This window comes from Diceros bicornis, chromosome 38 (assembly GCF_020826845.1).
Source record: "Diceros bicornis minor isolate mBicDic1 chromosome 38, mDicBic1.mat.cur, whole genome shotgun sequence".
Classification (NCBI taxonomy): domain Eukaryota; kingdom Metazoa; phylum Chordata; class Mammalia; order Perissodactyla; family Rhinocerotidae; genus Diceros; species Diceros bicornis.
Genome location: NC_080777.1, coordinates 16,727,015 through 16,754,315, shown reverse-complemented (window position 1 = coordinate 16,754,315; position 27,301 = coordinate 16,727,015). Strand labels below are relative to the sequence as shown.

The 27,301-nt window shown below is 38.3% G+C and overlaps 1 protein-coding gene across 1 annotated transcript in view; it reads right to left on the bottom strand.

Moving 5' to 3' along the window:
• The window catches only part of USH2A (usherin), a 747,185-nt gene that overhangs the window by 377,281 nt on the left and 342,603 nt on the right, over positions 1-27,301 (bottom strand). Inside the window, exons 30-31 of the mRNA XM_058533703.1 lie at positions 15,822-15,935; positions 13,677-13,838 (exon numbers count right to left, since the gene is read on the bottom strand). Of these exons, the coding sequence (XP_058389686.1) occupies positions 13,677-13,838; positions 15,822-15,935 (276 nt within the window). The remainder of the gene's footprint in view (positions 1-13,676; positions 13,839-15,821; positions 15,936-27,301) is intronic.

Sequence of the window (27,301 nt, the reverse complement as noted above, 5' to 3'; positions counted from 1 at the left end):
CCCTTTGAATGTGGGTGGAACCTTTGAATATGATGAAGTATCACTCCCATGATTATCTTACCCCATGGGAAAAAAGAGATGACCCTGGTGTGCCCAATCTAATTAAGAGCCATTTAAAAGCCGAGTTTTCTCCAGCTGGTTGTAGAAGAAGCCAGAGAGATTTAAAGTATGAAGGGGATTTGATGCAAGAGGTTCTGCATTACTAAGATGGAGGAAGCCTTGTGAGAGGACCTGAGAACAGCCCCTAGAAGTTGGAAGCAGCCCCAGGCTGACAGCCAACAAGGAAACGGGGATACCAGCTCCACCACTGCAAAGAATTGAATTCTGCCAACAACCTGAATGAGCCTGGAAGCAAATTCTTTCCCAGAGCCTCCAGAGGAGAGACCAAACTGCCCCAACTCCTTGATCTTGGCCATGTAAGACTCTAATTAGGAACCCAGCCAAGCCCACCAAACTTATAGAACTGTGAGCTAGCAAATGGGTGTTGCTTTAGGTTGCCTACTGAACGTCCCTGATAGTTAGGTGTGGCTATAAGACTGAGTTATGGCCAATAGAATGTGGGCAGAAGTGAAATATGTCACTCCCAGGTCTGGCCCATAAAAATCTCCAACCCATTATCCTCCACCCTCTTTCCTCACCTGCTACAGCAATGGAGACAACTCCAGAGCAACCTTGGGAGTCATGTGTTAATGATGGCAGAAGATGCATCTGCCTGTGTCCCTGAGTGACTGTGCAGAGAAAGGGAGCTCTGCTGACCAAACTCTTCACATGCAAGGAGCTAAGTGATCAAGAAATAAATTTCTATTGTATTTCTGCCATTAGAAACTAGTGTGTGTGAGTGTGCATGTGTGTGTTTACATCGTCTAGGGTTATCCTAACTGATATAGAGAAGGCTTTGTAAGATCTAAGAACTTGGGGCTGGCCCCGAGACCTAGTGGTTAAGTTTGGCACACTCTGCTTTGGCGAACTAGGTTCGGTTCGCAGGTGTGGACCTACTCCACTTGTGGGTGGCCATGCTATGGTGGCGACCCACGTACAAAATAGAGGAATATTGACACAGATGTTAGCTCAGGGTGAATATTCTTCAGCTAAAAAAAAAAAAAAAAAAAAAAAAATCTAAGAACTTAAGGAGGAGAAAGATCCAGTCATGTAAAGAACTGCAGAACGAGAATTCCAGTCAGAGGAAATAGCAAGTTCAAAGGTCTGGAGATAGGAAAGAACTTGCTGTATTTAAACAAACAAACATAAAGAAAACCAGTGTAGCACTGTAGAAATAAATGGGAGTGAGAGAATGACAGGAGATAATGCTAAAAAAGTGGATATGAGCCAGATAAGTGTTGAAGACCAACATAGGGAATTTGGATTTTATTTTAAGATTGGTTGTGAAAGACGAAGGAGAAGTAGTTTAAGATTAAATCCAGGTTTTTATTTCTGGCAAAGGGTGAATAGTGCTAGGGTTAGTGTTTTCGGTGGTGTTACTGAGATGAGAAACTCAAGAAAAAGAACATATTTTATGGGAGGTGGAAGATATCATGACTTCAGTTTTAGAGAGTAGGAATAAAATGCCAGAAGCAGGAGTGTCTGATATGCAGTTAGAAAAATGTTCATGGCTTAGGAAAAATGTCTGACCTGGAGATAAGCATTGAGACATGAAGGGGTAATCGTGTGGAGTGTTCCAAGAACTCTGAGATAAACCAACATTTGTGGGTGGAAGGAAAAGGAGGAAAGGAGACACACCAAAACTTGAGCGGTGACAGGGAAACTGAGAGGGTGGGTGTCACAGATACTAAGAGAAGAATCTTCTGAGGTGGAGAAATGATCAACAATCTGTTAAAGTGTCACGAACTATAAAACCTTCACATTGTCCCCTTGGGGACTCAAGATCTTTGTCAACCTTGGTAAGATGGTTTTAACTGAGTGGTGAAGTAGTTATGGAGCCAGTGGAGGGGTAGTGGGTTAAATTTTGTCCCCCTAAAGAATATGTTCAAGTCCTAACTCCCATATCTGTGAATGTGACTTTATTTGCAAATAGGGTCTTCGTAGATGTGATGCAGTTAAGATGAGGTCATACTGGATTAGAGTGGGCTGGAAATCCAATATGAGTAATGTCCTTATCAGATGAGAGAACTATGGACACAGGGAGAACACCATGTAATGACAGAGAAAGAGACTGGAGTGATGCAGCTGGAAGCCAAAGAGTGTCCGAGATTGCCAGTAATCACCAAAAGCCAGGATAGGTAAGGAAGGATTCTCCCCTATAGTTTTCAAAGGGAGAACAGCCCTGCCAAATCTTGATTTAGGGCTTCTAGCCTCCAGACCATGAAAGAACAGATTTCTGTTGTTTTAAGGCATCCAATTTGTGGTAGTTTGTTGCAGCAGCTCTAGGAAACATGCGGGAGGGAAGGAGGCAGAGAAAGTGAGCCTTGGAGGTAAAGAATGTGCCTGCGAAGGGGAGAAAGGCAAGGCTGGGAGCATGAGTGGGAGGGGGAACTCAGAAAAGACATGTTTTTCCCATGTTAGTCTTTTTTTACCCCCTTCACATGTAAGAGACTTGAGCCTACACAAATGCTGATGGAAGGAGCTAGTGCAGGAGGAGAGATAGAGAAGCCCTCACCAAGGTAGAAGATGATCCAGAGGGGGATTAGCTCTCTGCAAAGGAATGAACACTTCTTTGTTTCCTGAGAGAAGGAGGGAAACATTGATGCTGACGTAGGAAAGTTAATAGGTTCCATGATAGCAAGCTGAGGAATCTCATTCAAGAGCTTCAATTTGAGGTGAAAACAAAGTCATCTGCTCAGATTCAGGCAGGTAAGAGTTTGAAGAACTGTGGACAATGACTGAAGAACTGGCAATGGCAATTGTGACACAAAATTCTAGGGAAACAAAGAAAGATTGAGAGCAAGTATTTAGAAGCCTATTGGAGACTGGAGAACATTGGATATCACAATGGCACCAAGCTGTATGCTTATCAAATTTTCTTCAGCAGAGCTCAGGACCTCCAGGTTTAAGTGTGAAGAACACAATTAGATTGATCTAGATTTGGTGGGCTTCCACTTGAATATATTGGAATAGGAATAGGGCAAGAAAGTTGAGAAAATTGTAAAGAAAACATTTCAAGTTCTATACTATGAAGGTACTTTAGAAGGGAAAGAAAGTCAAGGTCTAATGGATGGGGAGAGCAAGAGAGGTTAAGAAACTGAGAGTTTCAAAGAAGACCACAAATATTTTTAGGGTGAGTAAATGAGTGAAAGAGCTGGAAAAATGGGTGTTTGTTGTTGGATAATGGGATATTTGAACTTAATCTGTTAGACATGGAGCATTTCTAAGTGATGGCAACATCCAGAATACTGAAATGAAAGCAAGGAACTCAAGAGCCCAGTCGAGTTTCCTATAGATGAGAAAGTAATGGATCTGACAGGCTGAGCTGTCTAATGGATTGTTCCCATGACAATTGAAACAATACAGGATACTGCCAGACCTGGGGCAGAGAAAGAAGAAAGGGGAAAATCTAGGTGCTCAAGCCTTTACTGAATCAGGAAACAGGGGTAAGATGTTACTAAAGATGAGCAAACCAGAGAAAATAACTTCCCATAGCCTAAGAGCATGAGCATCATAGGATCAGTGAGTACTAAAGGAAGGTAGAAAAGAAACAATCAGGAATGATGTATGGTAGAAGAGAAGCAGAAGACACTGACCCCAACCCCTTGATTTATGAATTTCATGGGACATCAAAGAATGATTCACATCCACTTAAAATGACTGAAGAAGATGGGGCTGGCCTGGTGGCATGGTGGTTAAGTTCACATGTTCTGCTTCAGTGGCTCAGATCCCAGGAGCAGACCTACACACCGCCCATCAAGCCATGCTGTGGCAGGCATCCCACATACAAAACATAGGAAGACTGGCACAGATGTTAGCTCAGCGCCAATCTTCCTCAAGCAAAAAGAGGAAGATAGGCAATGGATGTTAGCTCAGGGCCAATCTTCCTCACAAAGAAAAAAAGACTGAGCGAGAAATTGCTATCTGCAGGAGAGAGTCAGTTTTCATTTATTACAGGAAGATATAAGAAATATAACACGAAGAGTGAGGCCTCCTCTAACCATCTCTCACTGAAATATAAGCTCAATAAGGGCAAGACCTTTTCATCTTTTATTTTCCATTGAAATTTCAATGTTTTCTGTATAATAGACACCCAATTATATTCATCAAATGAATGAACTATTCCAGAGAGAAGTGATTATCTCTTTACTAAATAATTTTTGTTACTGTTATGGGATGTGTCAGTTTTTAAACTGATTTTGAATAGATGCCTTCTCTTCTCTAATATTTTTTAGGTATTTGAGGGAAGTCTTAGAATGTTATTAATCACGGCATCACATATATAGAGTAGAGTTATAGGTTTAATTGTGTCACCTCCAAAATTCATATGTTGAAATACTACGCTCAGTATCTCAGAATGTGACTTTATTTGGAAACAGGGTCATTGTAGTTGTAATTAGTTAAGATGAAGTCATTAGGGTGGGCCCTAATCCAATATGACGCGTGTCCTTATATAAAGGGGGAATTTGGACACACACAAGGGGAGTGTTGTGTGAAGATAAAGGCAGAGATCAGGATGATGTGTCTACAGGTCAAGGAACGCCAAAGATTGCCAGCAAACTACCAGAAACGAGGTGAGAGACATGGAACAGATTTTTCCTCACAGCCCTCGGAAGGAACCAACCCTGCTAACACACTGATCTGCGACTTCTAGCCTCTAGAACTCTGAGTCAATAAATTTTTGTTGTTTAATCCACCCAATGATACTTCGTTATGGCAGCCCTAGCAAACTTATACAAGTAGTTTAACCAAAAAAAATTTTGCTACGTATTAGATAATTAAATGAAAAATTCTAAGAAGCCACAGGAACAGCCTACCTCATTAAAACTGTTTACTACATTTAGCATATTAATTACCCCTGAATTATGCATCGGTATTTGTTGTCATTTACTTTAAAATATTAATTTACTCATACTCAGTGTTTCTTCAATTTAATTCAATTCATTTCAACTCTATCCAATAAGAGTTTATTAGAAGCCAATTGAGTCCTTATTCCTATGGTACATACTATAGATATTATGAAAATAAATAATGACTGTACTCAACATACGTACATCCTTATTTTGAATCAAGATTTATCCCTTTTAAAATAAGTTAATATTACAAGACAGGCTATATTCAAGTGACAAGTTTGTAGGAAAATGATATGAAAGAGCCTATGAATCAAAGGAAGATGTGGGAGATCTCCCCCATTACTGGGAGATAACCACTATTAACACTTTGGCATATATCCCAGCATGTACCTATCCATATATGAATATATACATTCATGTATACATACACTGTATACACACATATCTTTTACCAAAATAGACACATGTATTACATGTTGTCTGTTAAAATGTTTGTTTTTAACACCTTTCCACATTATTAAATATTCTTTTACAGCATCATAAGCTAGATGGCCATGAGATATTCTATTATTGGCATTTAGAAGTTCTTTTGCTGGTGTACACAGGCCAGTGATTTCATGTGCTAAGTTCTAATTTCATAGATGAAGCCTTTCTACAATTATTTCCTAGATTTGGACTTGGAGAAAGAGTTAGATGTTTCATTTCACAAATATTCCAATGGCTTTCTAGAAGGTAGGAATAGAAGAGCTGCCACAGTCACAGCAACTGCCTGGAGGTCAGAGGGTTCAGGATATGGGTAGAGGAATACAAAACACTGTTTCACTGAGTCACTCTCCCTCCTACATTTTCTGATGGAAGCCAGTGACTAAAAATGACATACTGTTTGATTCCATTCATTTTAAGTACAAAAATAGCAAAATGAATCCATGCCAACAGTCAGGAAAGCAGTCACTCAAGTCAGGAGACAAGAATTGAGGGCAAAAATGTGAGCATTCTAGGGTGCTGACAATGTTGTTTCTTGATTTGGGTGGAGGTGCATGGATGTGTTCAGTTTGTGAATATTCACTAACCCGTATGTATACTTAAGATATGCTGACTCTTTGGTATGAATTTATAATTTAATTAAGAAGTTTTAAAAAAATAAATTAAAAATAATGGCAACTCTGAAAACACTCAAAATAGCAAGCAACGCTATTTGTAAAGCTCTCAATGGAAGGACACCATCACATTTTTCAGGACTTAACTCCACTACTTTTCTAACTGGATGTTATTCCCACTATCCCTCTGAAATACTTTCAAATAGAGCGTCCTTTCGTACTATTTAAGAGCATAATACTCATCAATTAGGTTAACAGATCATGGGTAATATTTGGCTACAGATCCTAAAATATAAATTTAAATATGTTTAATTTCTTCACACACTGGTGCATTGTAGAAGCATCTTGGAGTAAGAATGACATTTTGGTTGTATTGTTTACAGTTAACCACAACTGATATTTAAACATTCTGTACAAGTTATTTCATTTCAATAGACCCTTTGTTACTAAGAGAACAGGGCTCTTTAAAGTATCCATTGTTCGTTAACCCAAGGACCTGGTATGTAGCCAAACCCTGAGTAACTCTTCTGGAGTCTTTGATCACAGAGTTAGTAGCTTAGTAACTTGGCTTCTGAAGGCTCTAGCTTGTTGTCATAATTTAGGCTTCTTTTCTTGTATCTCAAGGTTTCATAGACTTTGTATAATTTAATGCTATATGTCTGTGACATAAAAAGGGCACGAAGTATGACTTAGTTTTTAATAGAGAGGTACCATGACTCATAGATGAGATCATTGCTTTACCTGAAAAACTTCACACGCTCTGTCTTATTAATACTCAGCCTTATGGATTAGAACACTCGCATGTTAACAGTATTCCCCTCAGTAATATACTTTATGTAAGAGGAGTGACTTAGATGCACTGCATTGTGCATTCAAAAATGCAAAATGGAACAAAATATCAAGGTTACATTTCTATTCTGCCAAGAAAGGACCTATTGTAAACCATCAGCGTGAATGGATATAATTTAGCTCAAATTTGTAGAGTGTTGATAAGGTTCCTCATAACACTTGGTTAGAAGCACCCAACCTTTAAATGCTTTTTATTGTGCCATAAGCAATACAGCTTTTCCTACGATAAACTTCTCATCGTAAGGCTTAAGTGTTTGGAAGGTTCAAGATGAACATTTCTATTTTGCTGTTTATACATGGTCCTTTTTGACCTTGGCAAATAAGACCAAAAAAAGTTTTAGCACTTTTAGTGGGTTGAAGATATAAATACTTACTGCTTGTCTGACTTTACCAGAAATTCATCTGCTTTTCCTCTCTCTTTCCCTTCTCTCTGTCTCTGTCTCTCTCTCACACACACACACATACACATACACACACACACACATTTCTTACATTGGTATTATATTTGTCTTACTGCCTCGGTATTAGTGACAGAACTCCAGGTCCTGATGGAGCAGCATTGGGAAGATGCTCTCCACGGTGCTAGAAATCAGCCACTCTTATTCAGTCATAAGACTATTATAGATTCATTAGATGATACACTTGGATATATATGTTTTATGGTCTGGTGTCATATATATACATTTATAGAGTGCCTATTGACCTTTCCCCCTTTGGAGTTCCAGTAGTTATAAGCAGCAATGGCTTAGGTTGGGTTAACCAAGAACAATTTATGTAGTAAAAAAATAGCTATCCTGAGGGATCACTATTCTATCCTTACCAGATAGCACAACTGACATGAACTTCCTTATCATGCTTGTAGACCACTTCTCTCGATTACCACCATCTTGCTACCCTTGTTTCTAAAAACTTTTTAAGCTTCTCTGAAACATCTCACAAACTTCTTAAAGATTGCCAGTTTCTGGTAGGGTGCTCATTTAAAATGAGAATGATCTGGTTGGCTACAGTTTGGATAGTCACCATCAATCAGGATGCTATCTAGCCTGAAATTTGAAACAATCCAGTTATGTTGAACAATCTCACAAAAGGTTCCTTTTCTATGCCTGTTTATGAACATACTGTATACACACATCTTAAGTGGCCTACAATAGTTCTGCTGGTGACATCAATATAAGTCCTTCAATCTTTGGATAATGTTTTTAATCATAAGCTTTAAAGCACAATTGTTTTTACCTCAAAATTCTTAAAAATCTGTTATGGGACAGAAAAAAGAGATTAATGGAGATCTCGCAAAAAAAGATAAATGGCATCACCAGAATACCACAAAACTGGGGAAAAAATTAATTGAACCTATACTTTTGATAAATATTTATTTTTTGCAGAAGAAAAATGCATACTAGTTTAAGCTGTCATTATACTAACCTACATCCTATTTTTCATATTATTAGTAATACATAATGTGGTAGTTTATATTCAAAAATAAAACTAGAATGTATATACCTCATGTATTTATCCAGAAATACACCGAGGTTACTATGGTTACCAAAAATCCATTACCTTTGAATACAGAATGAAAAAGTTTGACTTAAAGTGTGTGCTATTTATTATAGCACACATCAACAGCCTTTGGGAGGTTCTCTAACTGGATTCATTTTTCAGTGTCACAACTGACCCTCCATACTACTAGCTTATGGCCTACGCAAGGCAAAAAATTTGAACTGTATGCATTTTAAAATATATTTTGTACTAACTCAAGGTGCAGCAATGCCTTTTAATACTTCATATTTAAGAGAAACAGGGGAAAAAATTCAAACCACCGAGATGCTAAGTGGCTTCTGAATTGCAATGCATTTACCTTTACCTATATCCACCATGGCAGCAAGATCCATATGCTACGCATAATGGAAAGATGTTGATTCTATGTGGAAACATAAAGAGAAGCTCCACATAAATGGCGTCGGAGTGAGAAAAAAAAATGTTGACACTTTGAATATTTAGGGGAGGACATGAAACCAAATTATTAAGAAAGTTTTTGATAGTGTAGAAGGCGAAGAATTTTAAATAGTAAAGATGATTCTAACCTGGAAAAACAAGGCATAAAACATAGCTCTTATAGAAGTTTTCAAATTATTCCTCACCCCTATTAAATTTTTGCTCATCAAGACTGTGATCAGATGAATCAAAGTAAAATATAAACGGCTGATAATCATACAGAAAACTATTCAGTATAATTAGTAGTTAAACATGCAAATAAAAATAAGGTAATATTTTTCACTTCTAAAATTATCAAAGATTTAAGAATACAACAGTCACTGCTGATGAACTTTTCTGGGAAATAATGAAAAAATGTATATCAAATATTCTGTAAAAGTTCACTGCCTTTGAGTTAGCTGTTCCCATTTTAGGAATCTAGCAAAGATTTATGTACAATAATATTTATAACAACATATTTAAAATAGACAAAAATTAGAAACTTTTGAATTGTTCAAGTGGTTAAATGCATTAACGTACATTCATGTGACGGAATAGGATGTTATTAAAATATTTCAAAATATTTTAGAAAAATACTTAATGATGTAGGATACAGTCATAATAAGGGAATATGTAAGGATTCAAAATTATACTTTATTAAAAACCAAAATTATACATTATAGCTCAATTTTGCTAAAATGAGTAAAATACTAGAAGGGACTATACATCAAATATTAAGAATTTCTATCTGTATGGTGGGATGATCAGGAATCAGATATCTGTATGTTTTAAATCATTGTCAATAAGCATATATTACTTCTATAATTAAAAAATATTATCAATTATTTCTCTAACTTAGTAGAATGCATCCTCCATTTCTCAGTCTTCCTGAGAATTGACATTTCAGCGCTGTGGAGATCCATGTTAGTGGCCCGAAACTCCCTATTACTGACAGCACAAGCCCTCATGAATAGAAGTTTCACCTGCAAACCATTCAGCATGGAAAAGATTTCAGGTCACAAATATCCTCACACAAATACAAGCAGTGAGCATCACAGCACCATAGATACGTGTGATGATGAAACCTGGCATGGATTTAATGTGTCTGTAGAGACTAGGGTCTTTCTCAATGGTGAGAGCTGTTTCCTCCATCAGCTTCCTCCCCGCTGACTTCAGACAGACAGATTCCCTTTTTGTTCTGTCTTCTCTGTGATTCCTAGTGGACAGGTCAACTTGGAAGACATAAATGGTCTGAATTTAGTGCATCTTAAAAGTATAAAATCTGAGAATTGAAAGGGATCTTAAAAGCCATTGTATTCAATTCTCACGCAATTTGAGAATCTCTGGAAAAGTAGGCATTCAGCCTACTCTAATAGAAGAAAAAGCTTTCACTTTAGGGTGCTGCTGTGGGTTGAACTGTGTTCGCCCAAATTTATATGTTGAAGCCTTAACCCCCAACATGACTATATTTGGAGATAAGGCTTTTAAAGAGGTGATTAAGGTTAAACGAAGTCATAAGGGTAGAGCCCTAATCTAGTAGGACTGGTGTACTTATAAGAGGAAGAGACACCAGGGCTGCACACACAAAAGAAAGACCATGTGTGGACACAGCGAGAAGGCAGCTGTCGGCAAGCCAAGGAGAAAGGCCTCAAGAGAAACTGAACCTGCCAACACCTTGATCTTGGACTTCTAGCCTCCAGAACTATGAGAAATAAATTTCTGTTGTCTAAGCAACTCAGTCTGTGGCATTTTGTTATGGCAGCCCTAGAAGATTAATACAGATGCTCTGGGGTTTGTAATCAAGCTCCTGTCTCCCTTTCAGAGTTTTTGTTAGGAAAAATAAAATAATAAGTAGATGCGTAGAGTAGAATGTTCAATAAGTAGAATGTGTAGAGATTAAAAGCATGGACTTTGAGGCCAGGCAGACCCAGATTTGAATCGGTTCCTCCAATTACTGACTACAATTTCTTCACTCACCTAGGCCTCAGTTTTACAAGCTAAAACGTTGGAACAATCATGTACAACCTTGAACCCCATCATAACGTTCTTGGTTTAGTTCCTCTCCTTAGTGACCAATATTGCAGTCCCAATGTGCTTCGTGTCTTCAGCCATTGGGGATGAGAGCAACAAGAAATACAGTTGCTTGTGAGAAGCCAGGAAGGCTATAAGAAAAAAAAATGCTATGAGTGATATCAGAGATACAATCTTTAAAAATCTACATAAGGAACAGAAACCATTGATGAATCTACCACTGTAGCTACAGAACATGGTTGTGGGCATGATAAAAATATCCCACTTCCTTTACTTTATATTATATTTGGGGTGTCTGTTGTACTCTTCCAAGGCAGTAACATTTTCCAGGATCTTTCACTGCAGATACTATAGTCACATGGGTCTGTTAACAATTCAAACAAAATACAGAATTAGTATCAATCTGCAGGTGGTGTAAGAAATCGGTGTGAATTCTGTCCTCCTCTCCTCCTCACACTGCTCTTCTTCTGGCTTTGCTCAGTGTCATCTCATATGGCATTCTGCACATTTTGTAAATATTCTAGGCCCACGGTTTGAGACCCGCCATCGGCCACACCACTTCCCTATGGAGCGGGTCAGCATTTTTCCTCCATGTGGAAGGGATTTTAGTTTCTTTTTTTTCTGGTTGCTCTTTTTTTTTTCTCTTTTCTCTATTGTTACTTCTTTCTTTCCCTTCTGCTACCCTCCACTGGTTCCCCTTTGCTGTCTTTGTTCCCAGCATCACCTGACTGCATTCATTCATTTACTCAACACTGTTTATTCTCCACCTGCTCCGTGATAGGTCCAAAAACGTTATGATGGGGTTCAAAATTGTACATGATTGCTCTAATGTTTTAGAAAACAGGACATATATGGTCATGTCCTTATGACACTTAACAGTTTAGTAGGGCAAACCGGCAAGCAAAAAGCAGCTTTATTCAAGACAACAGGAACAAAAAATTGGAGGAGATAAAGGTATTCAATGAGCATGCAGGGGGCACACCCAACTCATACTTGGGGAGTCAGAGAAGGTGTCTCAGAGTAAACGTCTATACTGGGCCTACAAGGTGTGCTTTCCCATTATGCATGATGAGACATTTTGGTCTTACAGAAGTGCTTTGTGTATTCATTATTAACACGTGTAAAGTTCATTCTGTGATGTGTTTTCATTTCTTCTGAAATAATTTCTGTGGCCTATTATTTTTAGTTAAAATAATGCATTCAGATATTATTAGGGAAAGATTAATCTATTATTTTAGTTTATAGTACGAAGTCTGCATTCTACAGGAAATATTATTCTATTTATTAAGTGCTAAAAACATGCTAGATGTTTTATACATAGTTCTAGTTCTCTTCAAAATCTTGAAAATTGCAGTTATTCTCATTTTACAGATTCAGAAACTAAGTCTCAGAAGTTAAGGAACTTGTTTTAAACCACGCCTTCTTCATCATAGCCAAAATGTTGGGCTTGCTATCAGTGTCTACCGCTCACAGGCTGTGTGACCTTCAGGAAGTTACTTACCCTTTCTACGCCTCAATTTCCTCATTTGTAAAAGGGGGTAATGATCATATCTACCTCATAGAATGCGAATTACAGAATTCTATCCAAGCATGATGAGCAAAATATAAAAGTAATTGTTCTGGTCTTTCGAAGGCTTTCAGACTAGAGAGGACACAAAAAATGTAAACCCTGAGAACACAGTTGGATAAATGCCATAGCCCTGTCCAAAAACGCCTCACACCTGCATCTGTATGTGTCCCTGTGAAGTCACAAGCACCAACAGAGGAGGGACAATGTCTGGCTGATTCCCTGTTACAACCTTAGCACATGGCATTAATGTGAAGGAATAAAGACATAAATAGTTAATCCTGCCTCTGACTCTAACTTGTTGTGACCTTTCTTGCAGAATTTAATATCTCTAGGCCTCAGTTTTTTAATCAATCAATATTTCATTAACGATGTCTCACCTGATAGTCATATATAGTGTATAAAATACTATAAAATATACAACCACTATGATTACTATACAAATACAAACAAAATTCAGATTCCAGACAACATATTCACTGTAGGCCTCTTGTGTTTCACAAGGTTTTCAACAATCCATTTGACTTAAGTGTCATCAGACTTTACAATAGGATCTGGGTGTATATATACTATGTTTCTTCTCAAACAGTCTAAAATTCAGACCCGACTGAGTCATACTTCTGAGCCTTAATATGACTTAAGAATCCACATTCATGAGGATTTTAAAGTCGTTAACTCATGTGACAATGGAATTTGTTTGAAATGACATCATTGACTCAACCAGGCACTATGAGGGACTGGGACCACACTGCATCCCAGCTTCAATCTTGTGATCAGTTGGAGGCAGAGGAATCATATGCTGAGCGTTTTGTGATGATCCATTTCCAAGGCCCCCCTGCACCTGAGCAAAGGTATCCTAGTGGAAGGATGGGCAAGGAGTGGGGGGATCTACAGCAGAGAAGACGCGGTAAGGCAGCCTTGGGTGATGGGGAAGGGGAGGCAACATGAGCCCTTTTCCATTTTTTCAGCTTTGGCTTTACCATAAGCATAATGTAACCCTACAGATCATAGAATTTTAGTGGTTTAGCGGGAGACAAAAATAAGTAACTTGATTTTTAAAACCAAATTCTCAGCTAACTATAGTTATGTGAAAAAAAAATATATATATATATATATATTCTAGTTGGTAATTATATATGTATTTAAAACTATTGGAAATATTGTATTATAGATAGTATAATTATTTTCTGATACCTATAAAAGTCTTACCTGTGACTGTGTAGTTCTCTTCATTGCCTGAATAGATTAGCATCCCATCCATATATAAAGAGTACTGAGTTATAATCCCATTGGCTTTTTTGGGTGGATTCCAAGAGAGTAACAAAGAATTGGGAAGAGATTTGGCTCTGGGTGGCTGAACGTCTTGTGGGGCTGTGGGGAAAAAAAAAAAGATTTATAGAGTCTAATTTTAGTTTCCTTTTCTAATTCAAACTTTTCAGACTCAAACCAATAAATCATGGAATAAACCTGAAATTCCAAGCGTGGAAATGTTCCTGATTCGTGGGCAGCTTGTCAGTAATTGCTTTAGGAACAGTACTAAATAACTGTCCTGAATTTATGAGAATTTGCATCAGTGATAGATGGGGAGTACTTACACCAGTTCACTTGACTGATGCCTGTGTTACTTCATCAAAGGTATTGTTAATCCATAGTCTCTACTTGGTACCTGTTAAAGCCAATTAAACAGATAGCAACCCTACCCTCGACGAGCTTTTGATCTAAGATTGGCAACGCCGGTGAGAGTAGTTCATAATAGCTATAAAAAAAAACCTCTCCGTAATAGAAATAGCCAGAAAGTACAGAATCAATGTAATTAATTATGTATGAAAACTACATTGTGTGTAAGTTTTTTTGAAGAAGAGGTCTGTTCATTTTCTGTAATGGTCAACGAATTGGAGTCATAGGAATGAAAAGCTCTTAACAAATGACCCTAAACATACCTATCATTCAGTAAATGAGCAATAAATTTTAGGAAAAACTAGACACTGGGAATTCCATAAACAATGGAAAGGAAATAGTGAATTGGACGAGTAGGAATCCCTCTGGCATATAGCTGTGAAGTAGATTTGAAGGGTACCAGGCAAAACCTGGACAGAGGATGTAGTGATGTAGAGAATATAATGAGAGATATAGGATGATCTGTCCCATATTGAAGCTGGTGGAAGTATTTGTAAATGGGGACGATGATCATGTGCCCCAGCAGAAGCAATGACACATTAGGAAAGAGTGCTAGTCTCTGTAGACTGGGTGGAGAGAACATTGAGAAAACGCTGAAGATGGGTCACTGATAGTGTGGTCCAGGTGAGGGAGTCTGATTAGGTCAAGTGCAAAGCGGAAAGAATAAAGAGTCACAAGAAGGATTTTACAAACTCCTTTATCCTGTCACAGTTGCAGCATACGGGCCATTGTCTTTCTCTTATATATCTTCTGTGCAAGTGGTACTTGCTACAGGGTTTCAAAGAAGGAGAAGGGGTGGGGGAGGGAGAAGAGGGAGTGAGGAAGGGGGAGGAGGATGGATCCTGAGAAAGAGAAAGACTAGCTGACTCTTTTTCCCTAAAGATCAAGCTCTTAAATCTCCTAAATAACTTTACAACTAGACAGTAAAAGAAACGTGTAATTCCTCTCATCTGGGAGAGAGATATAGGAAGTAACAATGCTTCAAATGTTTTGAGAGCTGTTATTTCTGGAAGTGATGCGTTCTGATGCTTGAGCAAACCTTACGCTTTGGAGTGCTAAAATATTTTCTCTTTCTCACTGCCTTCTTTACATAGGCTTTCTGAAACATTAATTTATGCCAACAGTTTGTAAGTTTCAAGTGCAACAAAAGTGAGACTTAAGTCGGAAGGAACCGAGCAGTGATTAATAATGCCTCGATTGGCATTTGGAGGTTCCATCAAACTGAAATAATTGCTGCCTGTGCTGGTGTTTAGCAGTTAAAAGAGACCATGGAAATCAACCGTTTGATTCTCAATTTCATACTGTGCCATACAATCAATTCTTTTTAGTCAGACTGTCTCTAGATTTACTTCTGAGCCATAGTAAAATGAGGAAGCTTTCATTAATCTTTCAGATGCTTCATATTAATGACAAGGCTCTTGCATGAACAATGTAACAGCAATTAAAAAGCCCATTAATCTGCATTACAGCTATTAAAGATGCATGTCATTAAAGGGTATGGGGTTTGATTCATTTTCGCACCCCCCCAAAAAATGGAGCAATTATGGCCTGGCAATGCACTTTGTCATCAAATTAGGTTGGGGTTTTCCAGCAAATGGCCTTGCAGCATTTAGCTCTTCTCCTATTTTATTATTCATGACTGAAATGTGGAAGTCAAGACCTTTGAAATTACTTTACCTTCTTGTGGAGTAGAGATGTTCAATGCCTGCGAGCTCTCAGTACAGCCAGCCAAAGTGCAAGCAGTCAGGGTTACTGCATAGTTTTTGAAGGGTAGTAAGCCTGTCAATATGCCTATAATAAAAGGGAAAAAAAGAGGTCTGCATGTTTACCGTAAGCAGCTATAAAAAGTATTGTGGGGTGTGTATGTGTGCGTGTGTGTATAAGAGAGAGAGAGGTAGAGACACAGACAGTAAGAGATATAAAACAAAAACATTTGCCTCTTTAATTCATTTTCCGGCCTGTGTGCTGATTGCAGAATGGAGTGACCAGTGAGAAAAAATTGTGTGACCAACTTATTATTAAGACAGCTCTAAACAGCATTTTCCCAAATGCGTTCCTCAGAACACTAGTGCTCTGAGATGTTTCCCCTGTAAAAATAGGGGAGTTCCACATATAGTTTGTAAAGCAGAGCACAGTCTATCCGAGAGTAGAGATGCATATCATCCCATTCCAGGATCCTAGACCTCCTGCAGAAACAAAACTATTGAATTTTCTTTAACCTCACATTTTTCAACCTTATTTAACTGGAGAGTCCTTTTTATGCAACATCTATTAACACACTTCTGGAAATGGTACTCTCAAGAATGGCTTCATTATTTTAACGGTAGGATACACACATACAAACTACTTGTTCATGTTGCAGCTAACAAATATGCAAATCAACATAGCTGAACAGTTAGCAAATTAGATAATTATGCTTTTGTACTCCTACTTGCAAAATTATTAGTTTATTTACTTAAGACACCTGTCTTAAATAGAAGTCTTGCACAGAGAAGTGTTGAATTAACTTGACTTGGTGGTGGATCTATAAGATTTGTTCAACAATTAAAAGTACCTGTAGAAATGAAAACACATTTTGTTTACTGGTGTTCATAATCAAGGCAGAAGCTCTTTAGTTAATCCTGTGAATTAAAGAAGTATCGAAAATACAATTTGTGTATTTGCTCACCATTGTTTTTCATTGCATAAGTTTTTCGGAGCTGTCTTATTCCCAACCACATAGACTATCATCGTTCTTATAAAAAGATGGTCCCACTCATGGTATCTCTTTATTGAGTAAATCTTCAACAGCCTAGAGAATGTATTATTGTTTTAAAGTGCCAATATTGGTGACAGCTTGCATCATTCAAATGCAAATTTTAATATGCATGTTTCCTTGTACTCCCTCCCCAGTAGAAAATTTTAAAAAATTAAAAGAGCAATGAGTGAGTACGCAGCAGAGACCACAGCCGTTGTTTGCTTTGGCATCTCCTATTTGCCCTTGGTCCCTTGTGCTGCCTACAAGTCTTCACTCTAGCAGGTCCCCCAGCACCCCCTGGACTACCGGAGCCTCTCTGCTGCTCTTGGCACCATCGTCTTAGCTCATGGCCAAAGAAGACAGCAAGCCAATGAACTAATCTGCATACACGTGTGACCATCTCATGCCAAATTCAGCTCTCTCTCATTTCAAAGCCCCCTCATGTCATAACCTTCTGCTTTCCCTCTTTCCTGCCACTGGAATTGTCATTTCCTCTTGAATCTCCCGGACCACGACCTGCATTCTGAGCTCACTTTCTTTTCAGGAGTTATTTCTCCTTCCACTAAACATCTTAAAAGAAAACTTACATCATCACATATGCACCCTCATCATGTGGTGGTGTAGTGTCGAGAACACAGATGCTCAGGCCACGTTTCCTGGGTCCAAATGCCAGTTCTGCTACTGATTTGTTGTATGGGCCTGGGCAAGTTGTTCAGACCTCTGTGCCTTAGTTTCCTTATCTATAAACAGATAATAGTGGTACTCATCTTGAAAGAGAGGCATCACAGGGATAATATAGTATCATGGGGATATGAGATGGGGATAATACAGTATTTACCTCTAAGTGTTACTATCAAGATTAAATGAGTTTAGGAATATAAAGTGCTCATCACAGAGCTATATAAGTAGAGAATTCCAGCACAGAGTTGTGTCAGTCCAAGCTGTGTTCCTATTACAACCCAGTTTCTGCCTGCACTACACTACTAAATACTGATTTTTATCTTTTAAAGATCACTAGTGATCTCTTAAATTCCAGATCAAGTAATCTCTCCTCAATTCTTTTTCTCCTCTACTTACTGGACTTGGCCTCCCTCAGCTTCCTTCTGTGCCACTGAATTTTCTTGAGTTGTTCTAAAGTACTGAGAGCTCCTTTCTTTCCTTGACCTGACTGACTCATCTTCCTTTCACAGTCCTTGAAATAGCATTTGTTTTACAAGGTTGAGTCTTCAGGCTTCTTTCTTCTTCAGAACGCTTGCCTTTGTTAGCTCATCAAGCCTCATCCCTCCTTTATATCTACAGATTTCACATCTCTCCTCCAAGCTCTGGGTCTGCATATCTACCTGCAGGTCACATATCCCACCTGCATGTCCCACTAGCATTTCACTCTCAACATGCCCCAATGCAGACCCGACAGCCTAAACTATTTCATAAGCTTCATTTTCCCATTTTTTAATGCATCCGTCATGATCCCAAAATTCCAGGCTCAAAACTAAGGTATCCTTGTAAGATATGTTCTAGCCATTTCATCCTTTGAAAAATCTTTGGCATTTGTCACAATTTTCCTATTGCCAAGTTTGAATCTATTGCAATAGTCTAGATAAGACAAGGTGCATGTCTGAATTAGTATAATGCCATACTAACAAGAAATAAATCAGCCCCCAGAGAATGAAACGTTTAATCCTACAGTGAGCAAGAAAACGTGTTGGGATATGAGATTGGCTTCCTTTGCTCATCACTTAACCTTTGTGGCATATGTGAAAAGCATTGCCTCCCATAGATGGGCATGACTTAGTTGGGGTGCGGGAATATTGTGTCCAAAAAGACACAGTGGTTGTACACAGGTCAGTACTCTGAAATCTTTCATATGAAGATGTGTCATACATCCAGGTCATATTCTTATTGAGAAACATTATAAAAGCAGTTTCATTATTTTGCAATTTTGAAGATTGGCCTTACAAAATACCTTATCCTGAGACATTATTTCTTTCCAAATCATAGCTGAAGTGCAATGGTGGAATTGTGACTGTTATATCAACTTAGCAAGAAAGGTATTAATGTAGACTTGAAGAAGGATCATGTCAAACAAGATACTGAGTTCACAGTCACTAAATGGCCTTCGGTGTTTTATTTTATCTTTCTTGCCTTCACTAAAGGAGTTATTTTGGGCGTATATGTATATCATGAAATTCTTTTGCTAATTTTTTCTCCTAAACCTTAAGGATATTATAAAATACAGACAATACTCCCATCATCAAACTTGCCTTCTTCAGCTTTGTGCTTTGGTAGAGAAGTTTACCAAATCGTGTTTCATAGAAAAATCCTGAGATTCTTCTTTTTTTTTTTTTTTTTTTGTGAGGAAGATCAGCCCTGAGCTAACACCCATGCTAATCCTCCTCTTTTTGCTGAGGAAGACCGGCTCTGAGCTAACATCTATTGCCAATCCTCCTCCTTTTTTTCCCCCAAAGCCCCAGTAGATAGTTGTATGTCACAGTTGCACATCCTTCTAGCTGCTGTATGTGGGACGCGTCCTCAGCGTGGCCGGAGAAGCGGTGCATCGGTGCGCGCCCGGGGTCCGAACCCGGGCCGCCAGTAGAGGAGCGCGCACGCTTAACCACTAAGCCACGGGCCCGACCCCCTGAGATTCTTAAAGAAAGATACTGGAGATAAACTAGATCATCTTTCAGGCCATTTATCAAAGTGCTCACATTTCCCCTTTCAAGGCAGGTGAAACAATAATCAACGCTGCGAAATGAGAGCTGCGAAATGGAAAAGAGAAAAAAAGAAGAGAGCTGATGTTTGGTTCTTGCCAACTTTGAATCCCAGGTGGAAAGTTTTGGATGGTTTGTAAATCACACTTTCAAAAAATGTGCTGTGCTTTCCGAGGCTGAGGTGGCATATTTCTTTTCTATTTCCAGTGGGAATCTTGCTCATAATGTTGTGTCTCACAAAGTTTGTCAAACCATCAGAATCATTTTCTCTAAATATAAGTTAGCATTATCTACTTCAATAAAAGGAGTAGGGTAATGATTTAGCATTTTCTCTCCTCTTGTCAGGTTACAGTGACCCATTGGAATGGGGAAGGGGCTGGTCTACCAAGGGGTCATCACTAAATTAGAATAGTGACAGTCATCCTATTGTCTGGGACAATTTATCTCTTTTGTTTTTCAGTATGGATAGTTTACCAGGATGGATTAAAGTTGATGCTTATAAAATAAAGTTCTGCTTTTACCAAAGAAAGAGAATAAGTATATTCTCTCTAAAACTAAGTAAGGTAGCCCTTCTTGGATGCATCCCTGAAAACCGTTGCTTGATTGGACCAAGGGCCCTACTTTAAATGTCAGAGTCATACTTAGACAATATGTACTCTCCCAGAAAAAAGGAAGTAGTACTACTACGATCATGTATCATCATCAAAAGGCATTTATCAATTTTTCTTCTATATGTCTCTGGGAAAGGTGCTATAGAATACAACTGATCTTTACACAGTTTCTAATCTAAGAAAACAGAGCCAGAAGGACCCTAATGATATCAGCAATACGTAGACTAATACATAAAGCAGAATGCTTGCCTATATGCCACGTGGGCAAGGGCATTTATAAGAGCCAGACTTCCCAGTGCTAGATGATAGGAGATCTATATTTAATTAAAGACAAAGAAGAAAAAAAGGATAATCATTGAAAGCATATTTCAGTATTATATTAAAAAGCATACTGGAAAATATATGGTATGACATATTTATGAAGGAATCCTGGACAGAAAAATGTGGCATATATTTTGTGTCCATAGGAAACCCAATAAGAGAAAGTGGGGTAGTCTCCCTTTATGACACTTGAAGTGCTTGAAATAAAGAAGTATATTCTGACAGTGAGAACTTTTAAGATTGGCTTGCATATAAGTCTATTTCTTTGGGAGACATCACAGAGGAATTTTTTTTCCCTTTGAATTTGAGACCGTGTCTACCTCTAGGCAGGCCAGATGACCTCTCAAATTCCCTTTCAGCCACAAAACTCTGTGAAATCAGAAAATGGTCCCAACCATGTCAGGAAACTTGCCAGACCCTTTCGATAATGGAAGAGGGCGAGCTGAAAAAACATTCAATAAGCATAAAGTCAGCATTATTGATGTCTTAAAAGTGTTAATATCCCATGAAACACAGGAGCTTTGGTATCCAGATTAAAATCATTGGCACCAGCAGGACCAGAACTCTCACTGCTAAGCGATAATGCATTTTGCATTAATGCTTCACATTGAGAAATCCTGACATGCCCCACCAAGGGAGTTTGAAGTTAAGTAAGGATGTTCCCTTTGAATTGCAGTCCTGTGGGCCTCAGTGGGTGCAGAAAGCCTGAGCTGTAAGAGCAGGAGCAGGGACTTGATTTAAGGGAAAGAAGTGCATCGCAGGAGGAAGTTTAAGGTCCCCAGTGCATGTGGCTCCAAATTGTGTGCTCTGAGGATTTCTACCTAGCAGAAGGGAAGAGCCTCATCCTGGAGGGTCACGCAATTTAAAAGTCCCTCACAATGATTTGGGGACTCCTTGAATGCAGAAGGTATGTCCTTTTACTTGTTACTTATCCTATTTTCCAGCAGCTGTTATGATGGTTTACCAAAAGTGGGCACTTGATGTATGACCAAAAAATGGAGATTTTTCATCCTCTTAGTGCCACTCAGCTGTGTCCCTCACTGTAAGAGAACCCCACACCCCTTCCAGAGAACCAGCAAAGTAACAGATATTGTTTCTTTTGACTGAGAGATTATTATTTCCAACACTTTCTTTCCTTTGCTCTAACCTCAAGTTTCAAAGGAGCCAAAGAGAAATATTAATAATTGGTGGCAGCCTGACTACCTAAGAGAAAATCATTGTGGAGCTGATACCAGCTGTGCAAGCTTTTGTGCCTCTAATAGAACTCTGTAGGTGGAGAAGCCAGAAAACAGCGAAAGAGTCGGCTTTGATGTTGGAATTTTATGATGAACTCCCGTGACTAAATACAGACAAGTATAAATGCTCTGTCTGGAAACCAAGCCTGATCCACAAAGCAAAATGGCATCCTTTTAAAAGCCAGAAACATTTTGGAGAAGAAAAAAGGACTCTGTTTCTATTTACATCATCGAGGAGACTCCTCCTCCCTCCCCCACCCCACCCCCAGCTGCCAACCTAGGTGTTTGGACGGCATCCACTGTAATCTGTTCTCCTTCATTATGTTAATCTGTGGGCGGAAAGATTTCTGTCATCTTCGAATCGCTTGTACAGCAATGGTAAACACCTTGGCCTGTCTGTAATTGGACAGGTGTCTGCGTTGATGTCACCCAGCTTTTAATTCAATTAAAGAACTGGCTGCTCTGCTCTCATTACCAGCTCATTTCTGTTGCACTTTTAGTCTGGCGGGGAAATCTACATACAGCCATTGCCTACCCTGAGCCCAAAGTCTGCAGTCCCTTCGCAAAGATCATGCACGATATTTCAAACGGACTCCGACAATCCAAGAGTATTTTCATGTTAGCAAAGGCATTTGGAACAATATGGAGAATTTGTGTGCTCTCTTCCTCACTATCTTTCAATTCTGTATTATCTAAACGATGTATTCTACCTACTGGCCAGTAATTGGGAACAATCACAGCAAACAGCAAAGCTGTTTCTAGCTTCCACTCCTCAGAGCCTTCCTCCATCTCAAGAGAACTCATCAGAGCACAATGCTCTTTTTTATTTGCTGGCATTTCACATTTGGATCAAGACAGTGAGGGTGAGCGAGAGCAAGGCATTTATTAAGAGGACCATCTGGTGAGGGATACCACACAGGCACAGCCGCTACTGCGACCTGGAGACATCATGGAAGAACCCACTTTTTAAAAGAAAACCAGCCAGGGGAAGGAAAGCAGAAGAGAAAGAGACTTTTCTGGCTCAGGATTCTGCTGCAGTGCTGATAAATTCTAATTTTTAGGTCTGCATCCCAGAATAAGTTTTGAGCTGCAAACCAACCAGTGGATGGATTCAAGAGAATAAATCAATCCAACATGGCATGCTTCCTGCCCACTTAAAGGAACCTCTGAAAATAAATTAAAGTTCTAATACAGACATTTTGACACAGTGACCCCATGAAACTGAATAATGACGTTTGTTAAATATGGATGAAAATTTAACGGTCTAACAGAGATCTGGAAACACACCCAGGATGCTTCTCCTCTGATTCTTAGTAGCCTAGGAAGATGGCATTTGTTGTTGTTGTGTTTTTGGTAATACTTTAAGTAAAATAATCTACAATATTTATGAAATGAAAGTCAATTTTCATTTTAACCAACAGGCGAAACAGTAAACACGCTTACCCCAAACATAAGGTAATCCTTTGGAAACTCTAAAACTAATTTTTTACATTTAATTTCCTTCAAATGGACTTTCTGACCTTGTTTAAAACTTCTAGTAGGGAGTGCAGAAAATCATGTACCTTGGATCAAAGACTAAACAGATTTTGATGCTTATAAATAGGAAAAAAAAGTGTCTTTTTCCTTTTATTTTCTTTATAAAATATAGGGTCTAATCTCAGTCTTTGAGAACAGTTTAAACAGTGATTTTAATTGACCTCAAAGCATTATCCCGTTAAGATTCTCTCAGCAGGCTTACATCTAACCTCAAATTTTTAATCAATGCCTTCGTGGTAAGAACAACGGAGTCTCTGTCATTTTCATTCTAATGCTGCAATTGGTTTGAAGCCACCCACACGTGTTAACTCTATCTAACACAAAGGGCTGACACTGAAATCATTAGAACGCTCCAAGAAAATATTGGCCTTGACTAAGCAGGGAGGTTGGCAAGGAGACGGGAGGAAAAGAAAGAAAGAGAAATGAAAGTCATCCCTTATTGATCACTGTCTTAGGTCCCTGCGAAAAGCCTCCGAGAGTATTGTCCCATTGTACAGAGGGGCCTGCTGTTGGCAGAGTGTAAAGTACATTGCTGAAGTCCAGCAGTCAAGCCGAGATGAAAATCTGTGTCTTCCGACTCCAAGATCTGCTCTTCCCATGCATCCTGGACTCCAGTTCCACAGGAAGAAAAGAGACCTACTGCAGAAATGATGCTCAAAATAAGAGCACACTTCTTCTAGCAAATGCTTCAATTAAAACACGCCTCAAATGTGTTAAAAGGTTCGAATTTGTTACAAATCCTGCTGTATACAAACAGAAAGTAAAACGTTTAGCCCCCCAAATGAGCAAGTGGGTATGCCTGTACTATTCCCTTACGAAAATGACTGATTCATATAAAACTCTACATCAGTGTATATATGTGTGTGTGTTATTGCGTACAACATTGGACTTTCCTTCATTACTCTCTCTCTCTATATATATATATCCCTTTTTTTTTGTCTTTTTATGAGGAAGATTGGCCCTGAGCTAACATCTGTTGCCAATCCTCCTCTTTTTGCTGAGGAAGATTGGCCCTGGGCTAACATCCGTGCCCATCTTCCTCTACTTTGCATGGCACACCACCACAGCATGGCTTGACAAGTGGTGTGTCAGTCCTCACCCGGGATCCGAACCTGCGAACCCTGGGCCGTCGCAGCAGAGTGCGTGAACTTAACCGCTATGTCACCAGGCTGGCCCCTATATATCTCCTTTTCCATTAGTTCCAAATACAGTACCAATATAAAATGGTCATAAAAGTTAGAAAACAGAAAACTTGGGATGACTGTTCCTTTCCTTTATCAAATCTGGTTGGTAATCTTGAAGTATTTCTATCAAATACTATAGCATTATAGACATGCCTAGTTGATTATCACTGTACAGCAAAATTTATATATTACTGTCATTTTTAACCATGGTACAACATGTTACCAAAAAGAAACCCAAATCCTGCACTGCAAATTCTTACCACCTAAAATAAAATAAATACCTTGTAAAAAGGCCTATCTGAAGATTTCACAATGCACAAGTAGTTCAGGCATATTAGGTATTCAGGAGAGTGAGACAAAGCTATTAACTCATCAACACTGCATTACCTAATGAAATTCTTCTACATTAGCTAAGCAGGAACATTACATCATTTCTATTTTTACTATTTATGTCATAGGCTATATTTTTGTCCCATGAATTCTTTCAGACCAATTTCTCTCAAGATTTACATTTAAAGAAATAGTTTGTAATAAACCACAAATATGGAATATTCATTTATGGAGTACTATAAAAAATGGCAAAGACTTCCTCAAAATTCATCTTCTTCCACAGTAAAATAAAAAGATTCTCAGCTGAGTGAATGGCCACTTTGAATAAGGATAACATTTCCCAGGATTCCTTGCAGCTAAGGATAACTACGTGACTAAATACTGACCATAGACTGTAAACAAAGGTGGAATCACTTCTGAAATATGTCTTTAAAGTGAATGTGCATATCTTTCTCCAACCATTTCTCCTTCTTGCTGGATGGAAATCAGACTGGATGGCTCATGCTCAAGCAGCCATCTTGGACCATGAGGAAGAAGCCTTGTTCCTAAGGATGGCATAGCAAAAAGATGAAGTGTATTGGTCCCTGGCACTCGGAACATCCTATCCCTTACATTAACTAACTGTGAACATCTATTACCAAGAGAGAAAAACTTAATCTTGTTTAATTCACTGTTATTTTGGGTTCTCTATCTTGCAAGTGAAATTACTAAAAATGAAAAACACATCTTTACCATTTTTTCCCATAAAACTTTAATATTTTTATAATATAATATTATACTTTAGAAAGAGTCTTGGACTATATTTTGGTGGTATAAAAGAAGATTGCCTGTTGTGTGTATTTTACCACAATAAAAAATAACAAGACAAAGCAGATTGCAAAGGTAGGATCTAGCACTAGCCTGGAACACAGTATATAATGTTTTCATTTTTCACAATTGAATATGTTCTGCTCTGTGTGATTATCAGCATTGCAGCAGTATTGGCTTCCAGTATTTTTAATTGCAAATGTATAATGCTTGAGTTCCATTATGAGGTCTTATAAGTTTTGGAATTAATATTTAGATTCTGTTCACCCTAATACATTTTTTTCCATTGGGAATATGTATATTAAGTTCCAAATGTATGTTTAAGTTGTGATAGTTCTGTATATTATTTCCTAACATTAAAGGACTATAGCACTATTGACGCATAAGTAAGAACCAGTAGTACAATACTCAATTCAGGATAAAACGATATTAACATATTAACTACATTAATATTTATGTTAATATATTAACATTATATTAATACTAACATTAACTACAGGGTTCGTAGCAGAAAGCTGCATTTGTTCATTTATCTATTCCTTCATTCCTTTAAGAAAAGTGTATTGATCACCTAACCTTGAGCAAGGTACTGAGCAAGACTTAAAAGAAATAGAAAACATAACACTTGTTCTCCAGGAGTTTATTGTCCAATGAAGAAATAACGTGGGTGCAGAGAACACCCATAGGCAGTTTTAACAACTGTGGAGTAAGAATTCTCAGTTGAATAGAAAAAAGTTGCATGGTACTGAAGTTTTTATTACAGTCATCTCTCTGTAGGCTTCTCAGGTAAGTATGATAATAGTACATATTATATATAACATATATATAATATATATGTATATGCATGCATGCACTTTAAAGACATATACATATACATACATATACACATAAGGAGTAGCATCTTACTTACTTATTGATAGACTGATAACTGGGGTTAAGTTCTGAGGTCAGGCATAAGGCAAAAATCACTTATGATTTAAAGTTCCCTTGACAATCCCTGATATGACCCATAAAGCACAGCACATTTGGTTTTGTGTATGCTTCTAACTCTTCATTTATCTATAGTTCTCTAGGGCTCTCGGTTCTACATGCTCTTTGTAGACACACTAACAACGAGTTTCACTTTTTTTGTCAATGATTGGAAAACACTAAAAATATTCCCATATTCTTTCCAGTCGACAGGTATCAATAATTTCAGGATTGGATAGCATCCGTTGCCTGTGACCTTATTTTAAAAATTTTTTTGCTTTTTTCTTCATGTCTTCTCCACTTCCAAGGTGTGTAGTTAAATGTTTGTGCCCTAAATACATGCAGATGACTCCACTAAAATGTTCAAAGATTATAATTGTATTTCATATGTTGAATTGCACTGGTCGACTTTTTCTCTGAACCTAATGGGCAGCATACAATTTAGAACTTGTTTTTTGGTTATTTTTCCATTTTCTATATAAATAGTGAGCTTCCTGCCTTTCTGCTAGGCATCCTGGGGAAGAGGATGAGAGGATTGGGTTTGTTAGAAGTGCAGAATCTTACAATACATCCCCAACCTACTGAATTTGAATCTGCGTTTTATCAAGATCCCAAGTAATTCTCCCTTCCCTTCCACTGGTGTCTTTCAAAAGCACTGCCCTTAAGGGGCAGAGGCCCTGCTGACACTGTCTCTATTTCTTCACTTGCCCTTGACATTG